The following is an 18560-nucleotide window of genomic DNA, read 5'->3' as shown; positions in this document are numbered from 1 at the left end:
CAATCCTGGCTTTCAGAGCGTAGTGATCAGACCATGGCACCTTCATCGAAGGAGACATGATCACATCTATACCGACGCCAAAGATCAAATCCAGCGTGTGGCCTGCTTGATGTGTGGGGCCCGAAACAAACTGGGAGAGCCCTAGTGTCGCCATGGAAGACACCAGGTCCAGAGCCTGTGAGGAGGGAGTGGCATCAGCATGGATGTTGAAGTCCCCCAATACCAATAGGTGAGGGAACTCCAAGGCCCAGCCGGCCACCGCCTCCAGCAGGCCTGACAGGGTGGCTGCTGGTGCGCTAGGTGGCCGGTACACCAGCCAGACAGCCAAGCTCACCTCAGAGCCCCACACTAGGGCCAACACATTCAATGCCGGGGATCGATGGCAATGGTAGAGCCCTGAAAGAACAATCTTCCCGGATTAATAATGCCACCCCTCCCCCCTGGCCCACAGTCCGCGACTGGTGGAGGACGGAGAAACCCGGGGGCGCCATCTCTCGTAAGGTAACAGTTTCCCCTTCACGCACCCAGGTCTCCGTCACACAAGCCAGGTCGACCCCCTGCGAGGTAAAGAAATCTCGCAGGGTGGCGGTTTTGTTGCCTATAGACCTGGCATTGCACAGCACCAGTGACGGAGGTGAGTAATCCTTGCTCACCCTACCCTCGTCCCTCGGGATGGGGCGCAGATTGGAAGGGTTACGAGCATATCCATATCTCTATCCCCTTCGCCTATAACATCTGCCCCCACCGCCATACCTCCCTCGCCCAGGGAGTGTGAAGACACGCTCAAGTGTTCAATAGCACAGTGTGATACCAGCATGTTTTGCTTTATGGGACAAACAGCATCTCTAGGGAGGATTTTTGAATGAGTGAAACAATGGCAAGGGGAAACTTAAACAAGCATCCCCAGAACCATGTTCCTCATCTTAAGTAGACCACTCCCTGAAACTACCTTTGTCCTTAAAATAAGAAAAAACCTTGAAACATAACAGATCTAGACCTAGTTACACCCTGAAATGGTTTCTATTCAAATTGATTTTGCCATTATAGAAAAGCAATGTGGGACAGAGCTGAGAATGGATAATTACCGTCACTAAACTGAAAAGAGTGAAAAAGGCAGCTGCTAGGGTGCCCCAGTTACGTGTGTCTCCGTGGTCGGGGTCTCCATACAAACCTTGACCCAGAATTGCAAAGATAAACATGAGCAGGAACAACAGCACGAGAACATAGATCACATTTTTGGCAGTTTCGACCAGGGCTGCCACCAGGACCTGGGCAGAGTGGGAAGAGAGAGAAAAGAAAAGCAAGTGAATCCAAATTTACATTATGTGAAGAAAAAAGTTTATTAAAAAAAATCAGGTAGGAAGTAGGGTTGGGGATCTTCCTTTCCATTTCAATCAGAGCTTCTGTTTCATGGAGTGACGTCATCAGTGGCAGGGCATGGGTGGATACACTCAAAAAGAACCAGCAGTCCTAAAATTTATTATAGGCCTTTCGTCCCCTTTTGCATTTGATAACTGATTCCAGAGGAACAAAATAGCAGCACACATAGCATCATTTGTGAATGACTTCCACTCATCTAATGGGGTAGCTTTCGCTTGACCCATTTCCAGATATTGATCATGACTTGGATCCTAACTAGGCTTCTACAACAGAAGAGCTCCTTTCAACGGAAGAGCTCATGGATGGGACCAAGATCCAGCAAAGGATCTCACCAATGGGAAGATCCAAAGTCTCACCAGCATTGCCCTTCCCCTGCAACCCTCTGTGCTGTTTCTCCTGCTGCTCTGGAGGTGTCCCCCAGTCCCCCTGAACAGAGCTTTGGGGCCACAAGGGCTGCAGGGGAACGAGAGAAGAGCCCAGCCTTTCTTTATGTGCTAGGCAAAAGTGACAAAATTCATCCATGGGGATCATTCATAAATGACGCCATGTACCTGCGTTTTGTACTGAAGAATGGGTTCCCAGGTACAGCGTTCTGAGTCTGAGACATGGCTGCATCTGGAGTTACTGACACCAGTTACAAGTCCTTCTACTAGGCATGGGAACTGCCAAACTGACTATAGCCTTGATCTAACGGCACAAAGCAAATTCCTTTGCCACGCAGGAGAGGCAGATGAGCATCTTATCCTGGCTTTGCACAAACCCACTAACCAGGAACTGACACCTGAACAGACCAACAAATGGATTTGGGATCTGAAGTATGAGACAGTGTTGGCAGTCACAGATGTTTGTCTTAAAAGGACCAGCAGATTATATAAGAACCCCTTTGGCATTTGTATTTGGCATCGGTATGCTTTCTGTAGTGAAAGGAAGGCAGCCAGCCCATTCTTTAGTCAGTCTCTGGAGTAATATAATACTCAAGCAGTGCGGAGTCTTCTGTAGTTTTGAGTTAATAGAAATGTTTGTGATCTTGGCCAAGATCCATGACCAACAGTCTGACTCAAGCGGTATTCCCAAGTCAGTATTCCCATCCGTTCCTCAGAGAGTCTAGTGTACATTCTGATGTAATTTGTAGCACTTTATATGAGTTCATTCTGTTTAGAGTTCTTACTCAGTGACCCTGTGCTTTTCGGTGCTTCCTCTAGGGGCATATTAAGCAGGAGTTCTCGTAGTGCAAAAGACCAACAAGACCCACATCTGCTTCATAATAAACATTACTGATGCATGCAGTCAACAGTACTGTAGTGGCTTTGTTATGGAAGGAAGGTTCCTTGAGAAGTAACTACTTCCCTTTTGATTGTGACAACTCTATGTGGGATTGAGAAGTTATTACTTCCCTTCTTACTGTGACAAGTCTACACGGGGTTAGTAATTCAGGTTAGGGAAGCATCAGTTACTCCAGCTATACTGCTGGTGCTAAGCATGACATCTTTCTTTCAGAGAACCGCAAGCAGATTTCTGCTTGCATAATGGGCCTTTCCTTTCACACCTCCATTGTGTTGATTGTGCTGAAATCTACTTTTGAGGGTTAGGTGACTTTCAGGAACAGTTCATGAAGTGGTGTAGTGAGAGGGGGGGTTATCAGAAATTGCACAAACAGAAGTGTCTTCCACTCATGCCAGTGTGCCTTTTAAAATATTGGCTACCTCCACACAATGGATTATTTAGACTCTATTCACACTCCTGGTAACTGATGGCAAAGGTGCAGGGAGCTAATGTCTCCCACTTTCAAGCTGTTGTTGGTCTAGCCATTTATTACTCTAGATCAGCGTTTCCCAAACTTGGGTGGCCAGCTGTTTTTTGGTGTGTTTTTTTTTTGAACTACAACTCCCATCATCCCTAGCTAGCAAGACCAGTGGTCAGGGGTGATGAGAACTGTAGTCCAAAAGAATCCATAATGCTGGACTGGTGTAGTGACAAGGGTAGGGCGCAGGAGAAAGGTCTCCCTGCCTGGACACAGGATCAATGCAGGGAAGGATGATGCCTTTAAAAGTGATATGCAAATAAATAAATGCCCCCACAAAAAGGAGGGGGCGCTTAGCACCTTGCACGATCAGGCTCTTAATCATGGCAATAGAACTGGCCTTCAAAATGAGAAGGAACAAACCCATTTACACTCCACAGCATGGGACGTTTTTATAAAGCGATGTAATGGTGCTCCAGTCAATCAGGGATTTGGATACAATCTTTAAAAAGTCAGCCTCCCTTAAGGAGAGCTGTAAAATGCCGGTGGTAGCAACAGGCCAGCAAGCACCCCTTGAATACCGGCATCCAATAACTTTGCTACTCTCACATCCATCTTTACATTCCTCATCTACGCCTTCAAAAATTCACAGCGGTTCCTGTCGTTAAGAAGAGGCTTTGTGCCTCTCAATCTTGTAAACTGCATGGAGATTAATCCTCAGTACATCATCCTAAAAGGTCGTTTTCAGAACTGGGCATTCTAAACGTTTAATTTCAAACCAAAAGGCAGATAAACGGAGCATGCATCCTCATCAGGATTGTTTCTTAACATAACTTCTCTGTGTGGAATACCAATGAGGAAATTATATCCTCAAGGTGGAAATTTATTGCACCAAGGTGGGAGGCAGAAAATTGTAATGAGTTTGGTGGTGGTTGTTTTTTTAATTAATAAAAGGGAACCATACTAAGAAGGTGTTGCGTGCTTTTCATGCCTTAAATTCCATTTCTTTGCTAAGAAGTAATTTACACAGCAGTTAATAAACTATAATGCAACCTCTTACATCTTTCGGGGCAGGAGCAGTTATCAGTAAAACACAAACATATTGGGGGGGGGATGACTGCTTTCCTTAGCAACACAGGGAATTGTCACACTACTTTGGGCCAAAATCCCAAGTCTAATACTGTATTTTACCTGTGTTGTGGTTAAAGGAAAAGGATGCAGAAAACCTTACGAAGAACCTCAAACAATTCCTGAAAAGAGAAATCTTTAAGCACCTGGGGGGTTGCCTGGGCCTAAGGTATGAGTGGTCTGCTGTTGCATTTATAGAGTCACAGGTTACATGTCTACTCAGAGAAGTAAATCCTATTGACTTCAATGGGGCTTACGTCAAGGTAAGTGTACACAGAATTGTAGCCTTAAATGTGTCTGTTCCCCCCAAATACTTGACTTCAAGGTTATACAATTCTGTGTGCTCAGATATGCATCAATGAAGTGGCTATTTACTTCTTTATAAAAGTATTTATATTGTGCCATCTCATGTTAAATATTGAGTTGGTATACAATATATACAAATGTACAGTGTCAATTCAACATTGAAAAAAGAGGCTTCCACCAGTTAATTATACACTGCATTAAATCAGTTTTCTCTCTTTCCAATTTTATATGGGGTATCCCTTTCTTCTAGTATTATTAGCAAAGATAAATGGAAATGCCTGATTTACCTTCTATAAATTGCTGGTAGTTTTATATACCCCCGTCCCAACCTTGTCCCCCAGAAACACTGGATAATTAGCATATAAAAACCTGGTGATAACTGAAGTCCAAGATCAAAAGTAGCGGGATAAAGGCTCAAAAGTGATCATTATAAGAGCCTTGTGCCTATAAATGTCCCACTTCTGGTGAACTTCCCCAGCCAATTAATGACAAGCAGAAACTTGCGGCTGAGCAGCCACTACACACATTAACTCCCCACTGAAAACTAAACCTCCAAGGTTGCCAGAGAAAACCATGAGTCAACAGTATTTAGGCACAGTGTGTTAGAATTTATGTGCCTATATATGTGCACTCCTGCATACATTTATAATGGCTAAATATTGTAGATTTATAAGTAAACAAATTTATGGATTATTTATTTATATCAATACACAAAAAGGGACGGGCAAATTTGATTCGGTTTTTTATTCTGACCTAATTTGCTCCCCCCCAAAACTATACGCAAACCAAAATCCTTCAGTTCACCACTTCTCTGAATTTTGTGATCCAGTTATCTAACCAAGAAATGGGCACATAAATGCATATATTAGGGGAAAATAAACATGCAAATATTTCAGTGAAAATAACTTACAATAATTGCTTGGGGAAATGTGTACATTAGGCTAAATTGCATAAAAATGTATGTATTAGGAAAATGCACACTAAAACTCCCAACAAATTTTCATGATGCAGAAATGTGGTGAGCCAAACCTAATGTTGGAAAAGACGAAACAAGAAGAGAAACCAAATTTGGGGCAATCTTCACTACACATTTTTAAAAGTACATTGGTACCTCAGGTTAAGAACTTAATTCATTCTGGAGGTCCATTCTTAACCTGAAACTGTTCTTAACCTGAAGCACCACTTTAGCCACCGCACCGCTGGAGCACAATTTCTGTTCTCATCCTGAAGCAAAGTTCTTAACCCGAGGTAATATTTCCAGTGGCGTAGCGTGGGGGGTGCAGGGGGGCCGGCCGCACCGGGCGCAACATCTGGGGGTTAGGATTAGGGGGCGCAAATCCACGGGTTAGGGGGCACAAATTACTTGCCTTGCCCCGGGTGCTGACAACCCACGCTACGCCACTGAATATTTCTGGGTTAGCGGAGTCTGTAACCTGAAGTGTCTGTAACCCGAAGCGTATGTAACCCGAGGTACCACTATATCATACTTCTTTAAACAGTCATTGCTTCCACAAAATAATCCTGGGAGTTGTAATTTGTTAAGGGTAATGAGAATTGTTAAAATACCCCTCTTCCCTCATAGAGCTCAGAATTCCCTGAGAAGGGGAGCTGATTGTCAAACCATTCTGAAAAATGTAGCTCTGTGAGGAACATAGAGGCCTCCTAACAACTCTCAACACCATTAACAAACTAGTTTTGCTGATTCTTTTGTGTAAACCATGACTGATTAAAGTGGTGTGATATCACTTTAAATATATAGTGCAGATCATGGGAACTTCATAGATTCATCCAACCCTAGTTGTAATTGATTAACAGATCATTTATCAATTAATTCAGCTGGCTATTCAACTAAACTCAGATGGTTCCCATTTTTAAAAAATCAAGTATCTCCCTAAATTGGTAGCTATTCTTGTGAACACCCCAACTTTTCTAGAGAGCCCCTCTCCAAATGTCTGCTAATTACTGTATTTACATGAATCTAATGGTTGCCTTTTCTGGCCAAAATTAAGGTGCACATTAGATTCAATGGCACATTTACATTCGCCAGCAAATACTTTTTTTGGTTTCAAGGTTCTGAAAAATGAGCTGCACATTAGATTCAACAGCACATTAGACTCGAGTAAATACGGTAGTTGTGTAGAAAACTGCATGATCAGAGGGTTTAAATCCACAGGCGCAACAGTGCGGCAGAAAAAATAGGGCTCACAAAAGACGTATGACTCACTTAGCTTGTAAACATAAAAGGAGAAGTTTTGAAATCTGACTTTAAAACCCCAGACTTCATTTATTAAAAGAAACTATACACACACACAGAATTGCAGGTCTTGGGAAGTTAAAGCCTATTTCACGTTTTTAAGACCTTGGAGGTAAGTGACCTCATAAGACCTCAGCGTGTTAATCAGAAGAAATCAACAAACAGAAGGAAGTTGCCCCTAGTTGCAAACTCTAAGTGAAAATTTATCTGCCAAGCTTAATCTGAGTCCTGACTGCCTTTCACTAGCTTTGCTTCCCGCCCTTCTGTACAATGTTGATTGATCCATGTCAAGAGAGGGTGAGTTGCTGTCATCCTTTCTCTCTTCCCTGACAGCATGAGAACCCACTGGTGATGTAAAGCCATCAAGGTTGTTCAGGAGGGTAGGAGGCAAGGCTTGTGAACAATGCTGATTGATCCACATCCCCAGAGGTTCTCATGCTGTCAGGAATGAATGAATGAATCTTTATTTGCATCAGCCATAGCAATAAAACAACAATACGATATACAAAGAAAAGAAATAAAAAGTCAATTATATAAAATACATTTTAGGGTTTTGAATCAGTAGTCAAATACAGTGGTACCTCTGGATATGAACGGGATCTGTTCCGGAGCCCCGTTCGCATCCTGAAGCGAACGCAACCCACGTCTGCGAGTCGCAATTCGCCGCTTCTGCGCATGCGCGTGACGTCATTTTGAGTGTCTGCGCATGCACAAGCGGCAAAACCCAGAAGTAACGCATTCCGTTACTTCCGGGTTGCCCCAGAGCGCAACCCAAAAACGCTCAACTTGAAGCAACTTCAACCCGAGGTATGACTGTAGTGGATCTTATTCTGATTGCACCAGCTAAAAACCTTGCAACCTTTGCTGTCACCTGCTCATCTTGATCAGCCAAGAGAAAGGACACTGTGGCAGTGGTTGGGCAACCCAGAATGGACAATAAAAGAGGGGTGATAATCTCATTCCTCAAGTCTTTATAAAGAGGGCAAGCCAGAAGGGCATGCGCCACCAATTCGGTACTGCCATCTCTACAGGGGCATAAGCGTTTTTCGTGTGGAAACTGTTGGAATCGCCCCTCAAGTACAGCCGAGGGCAGTACATTCAATCTTGCAAGAGTAAAAGTTCTCATGCTGTCGGGATAGAAAGGATGGCAACAAGCCACCCCCTGGTGACATGGATCAATCAACGTTGTACATAAGGGCAAGAGGACATGCTTGCGAAGAGCCAATCAGAGCTCAGGCTGAGGTTGACAGATCTGCTTTCACTTAAGTGTTTGCAACCTCAAGGCATTTCATTTTGTTCAAGAGCTAATCAAGGGAGGGTTCTGCCAAGTAACATCTCAGTAGCATTTTAAATGCTAAAAACACAAGGCCAGACAAGCAGAATCCACAAAACAGGCTCCCTCTACATGGCAAACACAATTCAGGCAGGAGAAGGGAACACACAGTTCATACCATCTCCTAGAATCCTTCGCCAATGGATTTTAACATATTTTGTAAAATGAAAGCTGGCCATGTGCTATTAATAACAGCTATTACAGGTTCTGTGTCTTGACATCATTAAACTACAGATAAATGTTATGCTATTATTGAAAATTTGCATTACCTTTGCGAAAATAATGAAACCAAAAGAATGCAACACTTCATGATTTAATTCCTTTTCCAAATCTTCTTTGCATATTTTTAGAGTTTCAGCTGTAAAAAGGGCAATCCCTGTTCGTTGAATTTACGTGCACAGCTTAACCATGTTAATAACTAGGAATATTGCCTGATCCTGACAACAGATGTCAGCAGTGAGTACAGCACACAGTCCAGAACAATTTGAGCTCCATGGGGCTTACTTCCAAGTTGAGATGTATACGACTGTGCTGTTACTCTGAAACAGAGACTATTTGTTTCCTTCCCTGCTGATGAAACTTGGGGCCAGTTTAAATGTATGGGAATTAACATAAGCTTCCCCGCATTTAAAATAAGTGAATAAATCCCTGTAATGGAAAACTGGCATTTAATAGGGCAAATAAAATAAAATTCATGGTAATATTCTCAGTGTGTGGGGAGGTGTTCAAAAGCAAAAACACTGGGCAGCATTCAGAAATGCAGCCTGAGATGGTCCAATTCAGGAAGAACTCCTTCCTGTGTGCTTTTCACACATTTGAATCACCCTCTGAGCAAAAGAGAATGGAATTAATCCTCAGCGGGGGAAGGAGATGGCAGTTTGGAAGAGGAAAAGTCAAGCTGTATTTACAGCTGACATCTTTTTCACCGCTCATAAAACCACATCCATTTACCATCATCCCTGGGCTGTAGAAGAGGAGTTTGAGAACCCGGAGTGACTGGAATCCTTTGAGCATCATTGCAGTATGGTGCATTTGCGGGTTGCTTCTATTAATGGTGTATGGGAGGTAAGCAATGAAAAGGACAGTCGCATCAAATCGCTTATAACCATCCTTCCAGTAATTAATGGGATCCAGGTAAAGGTTCATCAGAAACTCTGCTGTATACATGGCCACAATAATCAGATCTGCTACCTGAAAAGGGAACAAAGGTGCATTGTTAGGAGGAGTTATTCTGGTGATTGAACCACAAGGGAAGTTACTGCTGAAATGGCTTTTGCTAGGTAGACCACAGGCTCATTCTTACAGAAATAAAAAACTTCAGATACATGGCCAACATCAGGCTTAATCTTATGTAGGGCCATGCTGAATATTTCCCAACAAGCATTTTCAGTATGAAATATTATTTTGAGGGGAAATGAATTGCTGCCTCTCCCCCAAAGGCACAGTACAGAGGCCTAGGATGTCAGAAAGATAAGGGACAGGGAAATCACATTTGCCCTAAAAGATTACCCGTGGGGTGTGGTCTATTTCCCGCATGGGAAAAGTACATGTTTGAAATTTATTTTGGGATGATGCATAAGTAATAGTAGTAGTAGTAGTAATAGTAATAATAATTTATTTATACTCCACCCATCTAGCTGGGCTTCCCCAGCCAACAGGCAAAAGGATCAGCCGAAAGGGGAACATAATAGCAAAGACACATTAACATTGGTTTTAAGGCTGCTGTTTCATATATGGCGTAAACAATGTCTTTCTTTTGGGAATGTAGCACAAGTAGGATAATTAAAGTGCAAAATGCATGCCCATCTCCCACAATGCCCAAGGTGCAGGTAGGGCATGCAAACTTATTGACTTCCATTCTCAAAACCTTGACATTAGAAGAGGAAAAAATGTTTTCAAGTGCTGAATGGACTTCTTGACAGTAGCCAGACTTCTCTTTCTGCTACCACATCACAGGGATATATAATTAAAGAATTTGTGTACAGTAGCTGACTTGACTTCATGTAAGTTAAGACATCCAAGGTGTGTGAAAAATAAGTGTTTCTCAAGAGGACATCTAAATCATGAGAGAGCAATTATTAACCGTGTGCTCACTTCAAGTTCAAAATGTTATTCAGGCTCGATTGTAAAAGAAGGCAATCAAAACATCAGCAGGTGAGCAGATCACTAACAATACTGAAAACCAGTGTGGGCAAAAATAGTTGTCAGATAAAAGGTGTTTCCATCCTACTAAATGTGCAGTATATTCTACCAGCAGCTTTAGGGCTATCTGAGATTTGTGGTGTCAATGAAGAGGAAAGAGGGTATGACAGAGAGACATACAGCACATGGTTAAGTTATGGAATTTTCCACCAGAATATATAGTGATAACTACCAACATGGACAGTTTTAAAGGGGATTAGAGAGATTAATGGAGGATAAGGCTATCAATGGTACTAGTCATGATGGTGTGGGTGTGTGTGGGTGTGTGGGTGTGGGTGTAGCTTCTAGTGTTAGCTAGATGCAGTATGGCTCTGATTACCAGTTGCTGGGATCATGAGTGTTAGTGTGGTTATGTCCTGTTTGTGGGTTTCCCATAGTCACCTGGTTGGCCACTGTGAGAACAGAATGGTGGACTAGATAGGTCTTTGTTTTGATCCAGATGTTCTTATGACACAATGAACATGTGAGGATTGGATAGTATCAGGTGACTTGGCAAGACAGTATCATTGGCAAGAACCCAGCTATTCCAATTGTACACCCAGTCCTGTCGTTGAACTATGATGCCCTTTGATGGTCTATCTAGAAATCTCAGGTCTTGCAAAGGTATACATACTGCATGTGCATGGTTGCATTTATAGCTAATCGTAGATTTCCTCTGTCAGTGCTGATAGTAAATTCAAATATTTGGTAAAGACAATAAGTTACACATAAATTTGGCAATCAGATGCATTTCATAAGATCATATAAACCTTCTGACAAATGTCCCTAGCTATTTTACAGACAGGAGATAGCTTGAACCACATGTGCAAAATGTTTAAACTTTCAATGTAATAGAATGGGTGCAGGATAGTTTTATCAATAGTTATAGTATAGGCTCAGACTTGCTCCATTACATCACCATTAAGTTTTGAAACCATGTTGATAGGGCATTTGTAACTATTCTAAGCCAGATTCTTCTCCCAACGTAAACAAGATTTTTCAGTAATGTAAAATATTAAAGCAGCCAAAGCCAGCACAGGAATATTTTGGAATTCACAAACAAGGACAGCAATAATAATAATAATAATAATAATAATAATAATAATAATAATATATTATTTCTATGCCACCTATCTGGCTGGGTTGCCCCAGCCACTCTGGACGGCTTTCAACAAAACATTAAAAACAGAATAAAACTTCAAACATTAAAAACTTCCCTAAACAGGGCTGCCTTCAGACATCTTCTAAAAGTCGGATAGTTGTTTATTTCCTTGACATCTGATGGGAGGGCGTTCCAAAGGGCGGGTGCCACTACCAAGAAGGCCCTCTGCAGCGTGAAAGGCCAGGCTGGAAATATTATAGTGTAATAAACTCATTGTTATTTTTTAATATTTTGCACTCTTTTGCTAATCATTTGTTATTCCTTATTCTCTGTTTTGTCCTCTCCCTTCAACCTCTTCTCGAATTACCAGTAAGCTCTCTGAGCAGTGAATGTGTCACTTCTGTGTTCAATGCTAGGGTCAAATAGTTGCAGCAGAAATGATGGTAATGAGAGTAAAAAAGCTGACATAATATAGTGGTTAAGTGCATGAATGGAAAATCTATGACTCAGATCGATCTGAGGAGCATTAGAGAAACTATTATCTGACAACTATTATCTGAAACTATATTATCTGAGAACCATCAGTGTTTAGGGATAATAATATTGGCCTACCATATAGGGTATTGTAAATATTGTTGAGATTACGTATGTGAAATGTTTTGAGTACTGAGACCCTGATTCAGCTGGTCATGACTAACTGTGAAATTCTGTAGGGTTCAATGGGACCTACTCATAGGTATAGAGTTGTTTCAACATTTGAAACTGTTAGTCACAGTTCACTTGAGGCTTTCATTTGAGATCTAACACAACAAACATAAGCTAAATTTTGGCCTTAGTATTTATACTACACTTTCTCCAATTCATACTTTATGGAGCAATATTAATAGTGGACCTATTCCTAAATTCAAGCTGGTGTCAGGTATAGTGAATTAGGTATTCCATCCATTTAATGCTTTTGCTTGACAAGAGTATAATATAAGGCATTACTCATATTTTGACTTGAAGTCAAGAAGGAATGAAAGAGCCAGGTAAACTCTGTACTTGACTCTCCCCCTGCCCCCGCCCCAGTTTATTCCCTTCTTCTTCTGAAAGAGAGAAAGTGGCTTTAGAACAATAGAGAAAAATGAAAAGTTCAGGCAATCAAGAGTCTTGTTACCTCCAGGAAAAAATGTGACTCATAGCGAACTTTGTAATCTGTTTCTATAGCCAAAAATATTGCATTGATTGTGATGGTGCTGATCATAACTGATTTGAACAGAGGATGGTAGAATAATGTTTCAACGAACTCATATAGCTCAGTGTCTTTTCTCCTGGAAAGAGAAAAATAATGACAAATTTGTAAAACAGAGCATTCTAAGTTATCCAAACTAAAGACGAGCCTGCTGGATCAGGCCAGTGGCCCATCTACTCCAGCATCATGTTCTCACAATGGTCCCCCGGATGCTTCTGATAAAATCTCAAGCAGGACCCAAATAGAAGAGCACTCTCCCCTCCTGCGGTTTTCCAGCAATTGGTATTCAGAAGCATTACTGGCTGTCACAGCATAGCAACCATAGCTAGTAGCCACTGACAGCTTTATCCTCCATAACTTTTTCTATTTGTCTTTCAAAGCCATCCATGTTGATGGCCATCCTTGCCTCCTGAGAGGAGTCCCTTAGTTTAACTAGGCACTAAATGAATAAATACTTTCATCTGTCCTGAATCTTCCTACATTCAGCTTCATTAGATACCTACAAGTTCTGGTGTTATGAGGGAGAAAAACTTTTCTCGATCTGCTTTCTCCATGCCATGAATAATTTTATAAGCTTTTATCATGTCGCCTCTTATTCACTTTTTCTTTAAACTGAAAAGTCCCAAACGCTACGCTACTCTAGCCCCATGATCATTTTGGTTGTCCTTTTCCAATCCTTTCCCAACTCTTCAATATCCTTTCTGAGGGGAGGTGACCAGAACTGCACACAGTATCCCAAATGCAGTTGCACCATTGATTAGCGTAACAGCATTATGACATCAAGAGTTTTGATTTTCTATTCATTTCCAAATAGCACTGAATTTGCCTTTTCTTTTTACAGCTGCACACTAGGTTGACATCTTCATTGAGCCATCCGCTATGACCCCAAGGTGTGAGCAGTCCAAGAGATGTCAAAACCACTTGCTCATTTCAACAAGTAATATCTAAACCAGTTGTTCATACCATGCACCAGTAGTACCTATGAGAAATCCGTTGGATTTAGACAGGATTGCTGGAACCATTAAACAGGGGTTTGGTCATTGGATAGGGAGAGCTATCAAAGGAAAGCTATGCCCTGAGCAGGGCAAGATTTGTTGGATTGTTGTTTCACTGGGTTGACCCAACAAGTTTGGAAATAGTATTTCATGTTTGCATTGCTCAGATGAGCATCTGTAACAATAGTTTTATAGATCATCTCTGTCCCTTCTTTCCAAAGTAAAGCCACTTCAGAGAACTCAGAAGTGGCAAAGGGGATTTGAATCCCATGTAGCAGAGAAGGGGTGAGGAGTGTTAAGCACCCCCATACACTTCTCCGCCCTTTTTTTTCTCTAAAAAGGGGGGTGATCACTGCATACATTTAACAAGTAATTTCGCCTTTAAGAGCTCATGCAGATAAAATGCATGTTTCCTCGTAGCAGCCCCACCCCACACTTGGCAACAGACCCCCACCCCCCATCACTGGCCTTAACCTCTCAACACAGCTTACACCTCCAGTGTTCATCCATGAACACTGGCCTGGCTGACAGCAGCTGGTGGGAACTGTATTCCACCACAGGTTTCTCCACCCTTGAATTAAATCCTCCTGCGAGCCCAAAGTACCCCCACACAGAAGAGGCTGCCTTTCGTGTCCCAGTATGATTTACTGTTCTGGCCTTGTCTCCTTTCAGTAAGTCTTCTTCGAGGCATGTGATTCAATGTCTCTTTCTACTGGGTGCGATTGGGTCATTCAATGTTCCAAATTGCAAGTACAACAGAACAACCTGGCCCCAGAAGAGCTGTCCTGCTATGCTTGGGGGAGAAGCCACGCAGCTCAGTGGTTGAGAACATGCCTCCAAGTTCAATCCCTGCCATCTCCGCTTCAAAGGATCCCGTAAGTAAGAGATGGTGCCCAAGACTCTGGAAAGCCACTGCCAGCCAGAGGAGGCAGTATTTGGCCAGATTACATGCTTCAACATTTGTGGAACCGCTTCTGAAGAAAAAGCAGCATGTGAACCTTGGGTTACTGACGCTTCAGGTTACAGACTCCGCTAACCGAGAAATAGTACCTCGGGTTAAGAACTTTGCTTCAGGATGAGAACAGAAATAGTGCAGCAGCGGTGCAGCAGCAGCAGGAATCCCCATTAGCTAAAGTGGTGCTTCAGGTTAAGAACAGTTTCATGTTAAGAACGGACCTCTGGAACGAATTAAGTACTTAACCCGAGGTACCACTGTATAGCTAAAAGGAACCAACTGAAATCTTACCTGAATCCCCACACATAGTGTTTCACATCAACGTCAGATTTGGACTTAAAATACTCGTAAGATAGCTGGTCAATAAGCTGATGTTCTTCAGGCAACTCTACAGCCATCTTTTCAGCCATCTTTGTAGGTGCTGTTAATCCCCCTGCCCCTTAAGGAGCACTGGAGATTTGAACAAGAAAGTCTAGTGGAAAAAGAATGAAATGTTCTGTGTGGACTCACTCCCTTTATGAGATCACATACAGTATACAGTTCTAGAATGGCATGTGCAAGATCTGGAATATGCGGTCCCATTTGAAACAGACGTAGGGAACAAATTTATGAACTAGGAGAAAACTACCACTTGAAAGAGGTGAGGAACAATAAGATGAATCCAAACATTTTGGATCCAAACAATTCAGAAATCCTAAGCACTGTTACCTAAAAGTCCCAGCTTGCTCAGAGTCAGGGCAAATACTTCCCTGCATTTCAGGGAATGATTGGAGGAAATTTAGCTCAAGTGTACTAGAACTGTTTCCTACTGAGAGCCTGGCTCTATTCTGCTAGAGGACAGGAAGTTGTCCACCTAGTTGAACTGCGCCAGAAATTGGCATATTTACTGAAATACATAGGAGCATAGTGTCACATTAGATCATTTTAAGGTAGTGGAGTGCCCTAATAAGGTACTCAGGGGGCAACAGAGACTGGCAAGAGGGTTGCCCTGCTCACCAGGTGTACCCTCTTGAAAGTTTGACTCCCTGCCAGTGGAGAGGTGTTGTTGTTGTTTAGTCGTTTAGTCGTGTCTGACTCTTCGTGACCCCATGGACCCCCTTCCTCCATACAGAGAAGTAAGTTATCGTGAAATGGGCCAACATTTGCTTTTCTTCCCAATCTCTCACCTTCTACCGAACACCAGTGTGGTTTGCAACAATGTCCTCATAACATATGCAACAATGACACCTGAGATGCAACTATTTACTTCGCACCCAATTCTTGTGACTGTAATTGGTTCTAAACTGATTTTAATATTGTATTTTATTGTGAAGGGGCAGGTAAACAACTGAAATGATGATGATGATACCCACTGAGCACAATTGGGCTTCCACAGTGACTTAATAGTTTTGAAGATCAGAGACAAAGCCTTAATTCAGGTGCATTAGGTGTTTGCATACTTTCATCTCCTATTAGTTTTCATAGTAAGTAAATGGCCTACTTTATCATGGGAGGCAATAACATCTCAGTTATGTATTCTTTCTGGGCAATCTAGTTTGTCTTCCTATATCTTCAAAAACTAAGGAGTGGCAATCCCGAATGTGCATATTCACTTTGTACTCCCCACATACCCGCCTATTATATATTAAGCCATATTATCAATGTAGTTATTGCTGCTTATTTCTCACTGGATGAAACATAAAACAGTCTCATGCTAAAAGCAAATAGCCCCAAGGCTGTAAAATATGGGACATCTGGCAACAATACCATAGGAATTTGTTTTAGGCGGACATATATAAAGATGAACATTATATATCCAAGAATTTCCAATAAGAATATACGGTTTATGCTAAAGCACTTTGTCACTATCACAATGATACAGAATAAAAATTACACAGAAACAAATTACAGAAGAACTCCATTTACTCATTCCAAATGTTCACATGATTTTTGCCTCTCATAACACAAGTTTTTTTTTCCCCCACTGAAAAATATTTTACTACAATGCCCTGCTTAAAAATCACACAAATGCCTTAAATACCTAACAGGTCTTTTAAGAAAGTCATCTCAGACTGCAGTCCCATCCAGGGAGTAAACCCCAATGAACAAGGTGGGACACACTTCCAAACTCTGCCAGCATAGCATGAGACTCTTAATCTCAGGGTGGTGGGTTCAAGTCCCACATTGGGCAAAAAGATGCAATCAACGTGACTTAAAGGAACTTAACCCTAAGTGGATTGTGGCCACAATTCTTTAAGTCATTATGATTTTCAAGAATGCAACGTGACCTTTAAGCACAGAATTAGGTCATGTGTAATGGCTGGTATCCAACAGTCCCATGCATGAGGATGGTGAGTCTTCTTTTTGGTGGGGTGAGGGGAGTGTCATGAGGACCTACAGTGTGAAATGGGAGAGCCTGAAAAGCATCAGGATGTCCATAGAAATTGCAAAGGGCCTTTTAATCTCTCAGCCTTTGATGCGCAAGTTACTACAGGTCAGTTATCAAGCAAAAGCTGCGGTTACAAATAATGCTTATCACCATTCAATGCAGTATCAGAAATTTGGGCTGCAATTCTTAGGTTGATCTGTGTCTTCTCCATTACAGGATATGAGGATATGCCTAAGGAATCTCTCTTTCCTTACTCTTCAGCCCCGGAAGCAATGGAGAAATTTGAAATCAATTTTCAAAAAGAGAGAGAGAGAGAGAGAGGACTGAACAAGCGTCTCATAACAATGCAAAGAAAAATATTTTGAAGGAAATGCTATTTTGTGATGATTTCGGCATTCATTTGTTAGACAGATGCAGCAGCTTTGTCAATAAACTGAGCCAGCTTGACATCTCGCTTCGTCAGTCCACCGCAGTCATGGGAAATGAGAGTTATCTGGACCTGTTTTAACAAGAGAAGAGGAAAATATATATAATTCGCCAGCCCATGTGGTCTAATGCAGACTGACCAGATCCGGATTCAGCCTGAAACTCTTTTGCACACATCTTGATTTGTATATTTACAAACAGTTGGTTTAAATAAATAAAAAAAGACCTGTCTGATTGTAAATTGGAATGGCACGGCTTTTTCAAATAAAAAGGCATCACATAACACAGCTGTCAGGTGAGCAGCCTTGAGAGAACTTGGAGACTAACCAAAGAGAGCTCCAGCGCAGAGCACAGAGAACACTTTAGGGTTAGGATTCTTGGGCTTCTTCCAGAAAGAGGTGTCCAATTAAGTTACTCAGTTTGGGGGGGGGGGGGGAGTTGCACAGATTGATTTCAGAAGTCATTGACTCAACTGCAAATGCTAAGTTGTGCGACTCAAACCAGAATCCTAACGGTGAAGTGCTGGCAATACTTTGCAGATCAGCCCTGAAAGGGAAAACAAACAAGATCGCTCCTTTAATGGTAAAATACAGCTGCCTGCAAGGAATTATTGACACCTCCAGAATGGAATGCTACATGCTACTTTGCTAAATTTCTGTTAGCCAAAAAAAAAAAAAAGGTGGAGGGAGGTAAGTGATAGAGCCTTTAAGTCTATATGTTTTTGTCTAACTCCCAGATATGAAAATTGTGCCGGAAACATGTTTAACTCAGACTTCTTGCTTTCCAGTACTACTGATTATCAATTTTCAATACAGATATAGGAGTCTGTTATTATCAGAAATGATGCTGTGCATACTGCACTCATACAAGTCACCCTTAGATTTGGTTTAAAATGGGTTATATTTATCTGCAAGCAAACCTTTCTCACAGTGCAATGTGAACACTTAGCAAACAGCTTTTATAATGCCCAAATCATAAGCACATAAGTTTAAGATCCTTCTCTGAGACTTTCATTTCAAGTTGCTTTCTCACAGATTCCTGCCCCCTTCACAAGTTTCCTATCCCTCATTTCAGAGCTAAGAGGCATGTTTTGGTTGTAAGTTGCTTTGGGTTGCCCTGGGCAAATTTAATAAATAATACTAATTGTGATTCTACATTTC

At 41.8% G+C, this 18560-nt stretch overlaps 2 protein-coding genes across 5 annotated transcripts in view; both read right to left on the bottom strand.

Annotated features, from left to right (window-relative positions):
- CATSPER3 (cation channel sperm associated 3) overlaps positions 1–15633 on the bottom strand; it is a 31271-nt gene extending 15638 nt beyond the window's left edge. The window contains exons 1-4 of one of the 2 annotated variants that reach the window (XM_053376841.1): positions 14898–15632; positions 12582–12735; positions 9094–9333; positions 1086–1268 (exon numbers count right to left, since the gene is read on the bottom strand). In XM_053376841.1, coding sequence (XP_053232816.1) covers positions 1086–1268; positions 9094–9333; positions 12582–12735; positions 14898–15016 — 696 coding nt within the window. In that variant the 5' untranslated portion in view covers positions 15017–15632. Of the gene's footprint in view, positions 1–1085; positions 1269–9093; positions 9334–12581; positions 12736–14897 lie in introns of both variants that reach the window. The other variant, XM_053376842.1, reaches the window with a different exon arrangement.
- A 920-nt stretch (positions 15634–16553) lies between these two features.
- Positions 16554–18560, bottom strand: part of PCBD2 (pterin-4 alpha-carbinolamine dehydratase 2) — a 32808-nt gene continuing 30801 nt past the window's right edge. For all 3 annotated transcript variants that reach the window (XM_053376845.1, XM_053376846.1, XM_053376847.1), the window contains one exon: positions 16554–17473. In XM_053376845.1, coding sequence (XP_053232820.1) covers positions 17378–17473 — 96 coding nt within the window. In that variant the 3' untranslated portion in view covers positions 16554–17377. The remainder of the gene's footprint in view (positions 17474–18560) is intronic.

This window comes from Podarcis raffonei, chromosome 2 (assembly GCF_027172205.1).
Source record: "Podarcis raffonei isolate rPodRaf1 chromosome 2, rPodRaf1.pri, whole genome shotgun sequence".
Taxonomy (NCBI): Eukaryota; Metazoa; Chordata; class Lepidosauria; order Squamata; family Lacertidae; genus Podarcis; species Podarcis raffonei.
The sequence above is the reverse complement of the archived record's forward strand: the minus strand, read 5'-3'. Positions and strand labels throughout refer to the sequence as shown.